The following is a 6,000-nucleotide window of genomic DNA, read 5'->3' as shown; positions in this document are numbered from 1 at the left end:
GCAGGTTTTGCTCCAAATCTGCAAAACAAGACTTAAATCTCCAGGAGAAAGGTGGTTCCCTTGAATTACAGAAACTTTTGGGCATGGGCGACTCTGTGAACATCCTCTTGCTTGGGCTTGCCCTTCCAGCTGTGACAAATGTCTCCAGCTGCATTTTCCAAGGGCTGGCTGAGGTCTGGCGATGGAAATGTAAATGGAAACGTAACAGAAGTTCAGGAATTTGCTATTCTCAGGCAGAGTGGCTGCACCAGCAGGGCTGACCCAGCCCTGCATCCCCACAGAGCTGCATCCCTGGGATGCTCCATGGGCTCTCCCTGGGTGAGTTTGCTCTGTGTGACTGCTCACTCCAACAACACGAGGTACACAGAAAACACTGCTTTATTGACTGCATTTGCCAACACATTGAGGAATGCAAAGGGGTTTTTCATAAGCAATGGGCCATGGTCCCAATGTGTATTAAAGCATACACTGTATCTGAACAGGATGAAAATAATGGCAGACAGAGCTATTCCAAGGCAACACAAATAGCATGCATAATACACTCTCACACAGAACGAGTTTGATAACATTATATTGCTTTAAGGATTAACTAACATGGAAAATGTACAAAAAGGAGAAATAGGTTTTTGCATTAATGAAAAATACATTTTTTCTCTACAAAGGAATTTCTAATACAAGAAAATAAATATTGCAACATAAGCCAAAAATAATTTAAAATTGCTCTTTTCAATATATTTTCAATATTTCTCTTTTGTATTAACAAATGGCACATCACGTTCTTTGAAACAAAGAAAACAGAAGGGTTTCTCCTCCTGCGACATTCATATCGTTTCCTGTAACTGATGTGAAGTGGGTTGTTTTGGATGTGGAATGGTGCAAACTGGGGGGGATTTCTTTAAAGAACAACCAAACCTCACGTCCTGCCCTGCAGCAGCATCCTCCTCCTGCATCCTGCATCCCTCCCAGCTCTGTTCTGCATCCCCCCTCGGGGCGGGCTCCGTGGGACAGCAGGCATCCTAACCCCATCAAAGAGGTGCAAGCAAAAAAAAAAAAAAACAGGAAAGAAAAATAACTGAAAGATGGGTGTGGGGAAAATGGGAGCGTGGAATGGGAGCTGCACTTGGGAAACTTCCACAGCCATCGGGGTTGGGGCTGGTGTGGGGGGCTGTGCTCCATCAGGGCATGATGCCTTGTGCATCCTCACCTCAACAGCTGCTGCTTCTCCAAGGAAACAGGTGCTCTTACAGTGCAAATGTCGATTCCTGCAGTTTATACATCTTAAAAGACAACATTTCTCTACTAAAATAAACCTTTTTTTTTTTCTTCTTTCTATTCATTTCAAAATACATTTACATTAACATCAAAAATATTTTCCTTGTGCATTTTCTCTCCAGAACACCAGACTCCCCCGCTCCGAGGACGCACCAGGCAGGGGATGCTCTGGGGTGGCCACAGCCCTCCTGCCACAGTCCAGTCCTCACTCAGCCCCATGGCTCACCAGAACCCCTTCCCTCCTCTCTATTCCCACCATCCCATTCTTCTCCCTGTGCCCCACCAGCCCCCTCAGCTTTCCCCACCCAAATGCCATCTCCTTATGGCAAAACACGATGCCTGATGTTTTGGGAGTCTCTCAAACTGGTTTATTGCCCGGTGCTGGTGGTGCAGGGTTGGTTGTTCTTTAAAGTGTCCCCCTTTTTGCTTTCCTGTACTGAGAAGACAAGTAGTGCAGAAGCTGATGAATGGAGCTGTGTACAGCGAAATTTGTGGATTGCTTTTTTTTTAACCATAATTGAGTGAAGCACACGGAAGCAAGATTCATTAAAAGGCAGCATATTGATTATTGTTATGACTCTTATACTAGGATACTGGAGCTAAAGCTAGCAAGCCTGATAAGATAAACTAAGTCCTATTTACTGTATTTAACATTATCTGAACATACTGAGCCTTAATTAATGAGCAGATTTTCATTTCCAACCTCAGTGGATTATGCTAATTTATAACAAAGGTGGTTCCCGTTTTGTTGGTTTTTTGATGTGGTTTTATTTTGTTTTCCTTCCCCCCCCCACCCCCCCATTAATAACTTGTGTCACATTTTTCCCATCTGAGGAAGATTCCTCCCCAGGCACGGTCAGTCTCAGCCGGGTGAGTGTTGGGCTCAGGCAGGGCTGGGCATCCCACCCGGAGCCGCCACCGCTCGCCGTGCCCGGGATCAGCTGGGCTGTCAGCGCTGATCTGTGCTGCAAATTTTACCAATAATAAGGACTTTTGGAAGGCTGATAAAGATGATCTACTCTAAAACATCAATCGAAAAGAGTCTCAGAGTTTCAAAAAGAAAGCTCACAGTGAAATGAGCAAAAAGCATCGGAAACCAAAACGGCAGGATGCAGTCTCGGAGCAGCAGCATCCCTCGGAGCAAGCTTGGAACCTAACGCCGCAGCAGTGTGGTATGAGTGTGTCTTTAGTCCTTGGTTGCTAAATAACTTCCAATTTTTTTTTTTTCATAGTGACAAGTTTCCGGTTTCTGGCTGTGCTGCTTGACTGTCAAAATATTTCTTTGGCATCCACAAAATTCTTTGACTGATTGGTTTGACAATTGCAAGGTTTTTTTTGTTTAGTGATGGGTTTAACCGGTTGCAGAAGTGTCCCAGGTTTGGGTTGGTTTTATTTGTGATTTTTTTTTTATTATTTTTTAACATTTTTTTATTTTTAAAAAACAACAACAACAAAAGTTTCAGTGAATTCCTTTTTTTTTTTTTGTTCCCTGAGCTCACACTGGGGTCACTCCAATAAAACACGTAGCATGACTTAACTGTGACCTTTGAAGCCAAAACCGAAGTAATGGTGCAATTAAGTGCAAACATGGAAATTCGCCTGACTTATAGGTAACATGGGCTTTTAAACAACATTTAAGGCTTATTGGGGACATTTTATGCATTAAATTATTGTAATATTTATAATGTCAGCTTCTGTGAATCACCCCTCCACAACAAGTCAACAGCTTGTAACCAGGATTTAAGGAATAAAAAAAAAAACCAAACCCCAAAGGATGGAGAGGAATAAATTCACCATTTCCACTGTAGCATTTTGTAGGAAAACACAATGGTGATGCCAAGGGTTGCCATTTCCCCTCGGTGATGGCACGTTTGGCCTCGGGGCCATTGTTTTGGTGTGCAAAGGGGATTTCAAACGTGCCAGCCTGGCATGGTGGGACCACGGCAGCATCACAGAGAACCACGGGCAGAAAAAATCGCTCAACTTCCCAGGTTACACCAACCCTGACTCCCCACGGTGGTTTTAAAGGATGCTTTTCTCCTCCACCCTGCCCCACGTTTCCATTTTCCAGCTTGCTGCCAGCTGATCCATTCACCTGAGTAAATCCCTTCAGTTCTCCTGACCTCAATGGGGGCAGGGATGGGGGGAAATTTAGCATCCTGGCCCCTGGACGGATCCTGACCAGATGGAAAGGTGAGGGGAAAAACAATGACCGAGGGGTTTTTTTTCCTAAAAATAGAAATGTAACATTGCTCTCTTCCACCCCAAGCGTTTTCCTCCAACAAGCTTTTTGTGCTTTAGTCATTAATTATTTTAGTATCGCTTATTTTGCTTCCTCGTCTCCGCACACACGGGCGGGAATTTCCCCTCCCACAGCTGGTCACTGCCGGACCCTCTGCTCGCTCCCTGCTCTGAGGGCAACCGTCCCGGGCAGGAACCTGCCCCTCATTAATAATGCCCGTTAATTGAACTGTCATCCCTGCAGAAAGCACGGGTACCGGCACCCTCCACCCTCCGGGCACCCTCGGCATCGGTCCTGCCGGGCGCCGGCTCGCGCTCCTGGGGAGTGGGGTCTGGCAGGGAGCCGGGGAGGGACCGCTGCTGTCACAGTCATCGATGTCGGTGAAGCTGAAGCTGTATCTCAGGCGTATCGAGAAGAGAAAGACAACAGTGCCGAACTTCCAACTATATACACATATTAAAAACCCCCCTCGCCGTGATACCAGGCAGAAATCGGACATGGCAGTTGGAACTGGGTTGAGGCCTCGTGGAGCCGGCGTGGCGGGAGGAGTTAGGACGCCAGGATGCTCATCCTGACGATGTCCTCACCGGCCGCGTCCAGCTGGCCCCGCTGTGCCCGGCCGCCGCGGGACTCCCCGTCCGAGTCGCTCATCTCGGCGTCGGAGAAGTATCCGTCCGTGTCGGCGTCGAAGCGACGCAGGGGAGCTCCGCCGGCGCCCTCGGGCTTGGGGGGCTGCGAGCGCCGCGCCCCCCGGCTCTCCTTTGGTAATTTGAACCGCACGATGGTTTTGGGGCTACCTACGGAGTCAGGCACTTTGGCCGCGGGGCTGAGCTCGGGCTGAGCGCAGCGCGGTGTCTCCTCCTCCTCCTCCTCCTCCTCCTCCTTGCTGACACAGCCCCGTGTCCCGGCAGGGGCGTGAGGCTCGCTGGCTCTCTGGAGAGAGCCCTTCTTGGCCGCCCTTTTGGCCTCGCCCGTCCCTTTGCGGTCGGTGGGAAGCTTCACCGCCCCTTTCTCCGACTTGCTCGGCCTGGAATCCAGAGCGAAGGGTTTGGCGGGATCATCCAACAAGTTGCTGGCGTTGGTAGTCCAGGGCTCCGAGCCCTCCGGGTGGCCCCCGCCCACAGCGGGGGGGCTGCTCCGCGGCAGCTTTTTCTTAGTGTTCGTTCTCGTTCTGCTTTTCACTTTCTTTGTGGCCTCGCTCTGCCTGAACGGGGACCTGAGGGAATGGTCCATCATGAAGCTCAGCAAGGTCTCCTCGTCCTGGAGGAGCTCCTCGGAGAGGCCGGGGGTGCTGTCCTCGTGGTGGGCGTTGTTGAGGGACCACTCGCTCATGGCCATGTTCTCCGCCGTGATCTGCACCGACTGCGCCAACCAGCTGTTGAAGAAGGTCCCGTCGATGGGGAAGGAGGTTGACAAGCCTGGAAAAAACAAGAATGGAAGATTTGCCTCAGAAGCCAGGAACACGCACGTTGTCCTCCACCACCGCCGTCAACTTCACCGAAACTCCCCGGCACCGGAGAAACACTCAAAAGGTCAACTCTAACACACCACACCAGGACAGAGGAGGGTTTACTCCAGCACTGATGCTGAATTTGGGGTTCACTGAGATCACAGCACGACAACCTGAGTTGTCCTTCACATGCCACACTCCATGAACCTCCCTGAATCCAAATCAAGCATCTTTCTTCAGCAGAGACGTCAAGCAATGACCCATCCCAGCATGGGGGCAAATACATTCCCGTGCAAAGGTGGCAGACAAACAATCCAAGCATACGCTGAAAAATTTGGTGACAGAGCAGGATTTGTGCCCAGGCAAGGGGTGACAAGTTCTCCAGGGAGCAGCTGCCACTAGGCCACCATGTGGGCCAGCACCAGAGCCAGGCAGCCAGTGTGGTGATGGCACTGGTGCTATATCTGCATGGGAGGCAGGTCTGAGAACATCTTGAGAGGTGAGGAGGCTGAAGAAGAGGAGCATAGATTAAGACTGGAATGGAAAAAGCTGAAAAACTTCCTAATAATGATCTCTGAGAGCAAGAGTGAGCGTTGTGGGTTGGGCTGGGTCTAATTAGCAAAGGCACACACCTGCACAGGCACAAGCATTGTAATCCCAGAAACGGAAACCCACGGATTCAACATCAGAGCTGGTTTTATGGATGCAGGAAAAATGAGGTTTGATTTTGGATTTCCTTTGAAGCAGTCACTCTGGCAACAGAGAGGGAAAGAGCAGTGGCACGGGCAGGGTGAGTCACGTCCACAATGTCTGCTGCTTGTGGTGACAGCTTTGCATCACCCTCACCTGTGAGCAACGATGGGATGTGACCCTGCACCTCCTGCACCTTACCGTGGTCCTTTTGGAGGAGACAACACCCCACCCTGGCACCTGACCAGGGGCAGTACATGCCATGAGAACTCCCAGCCCACGTGCTGTGCTCACCATCGTTGCACAGCACAGAGGACACGGGGGAACAGCCCTACCACGGGCTGGG

At 50.0% G+C, this 6,000-nt stretch overlaps 1 protein-coding gene across 2 annotated transcripts in view; it reads right to left on the bottom strand.

Moving 5' to 3' along the window:
- Positions 1-360: 360 nt before the first annotated feature.
- JADE2 (jade family PHD finger 2) overlaps positions 361-6,000 on the bottom strand; it is a 72,838-nt gene continuing 67,198 nt past the window's right edge. For both annotated transcript variants that reach the window (XM_027747591.2, XM_027747593.2), the window contains one exon: positions 361-4,932. In XM_027747591.2, the coding sequence (XP_027603392.1) occupies positions 4,064-4,932 (869 nt within the window). In that variant the 3' untranslated portion in view covers positions 361-4,063. The remainder of the gene's footprint in view (positions 4,933-6,000) is intronic.

The sequence above is a fragment of the Pipra filicauda genome, unplaced genomic scaffold (assembly GCF_003945595.2).
Source record: "Pipra filicauda isolate LSUMZ 115617 unplaced genomic scaffold, ASM394559v2 scaffold89_size2521313_pilon, whole genome shotgun sequence".
Taxonomy (NCBI): Eukaryota; Metazoa; Chordata; class Aves; order Passeriformes; family Pipridae; genus Pipra; species Pipra filicauda.
The sequence above is the reverse complement of the archived record's forward strand: the minus strand, read 5'-3'. Positions and strand labels throughout refer to the sequence as shown.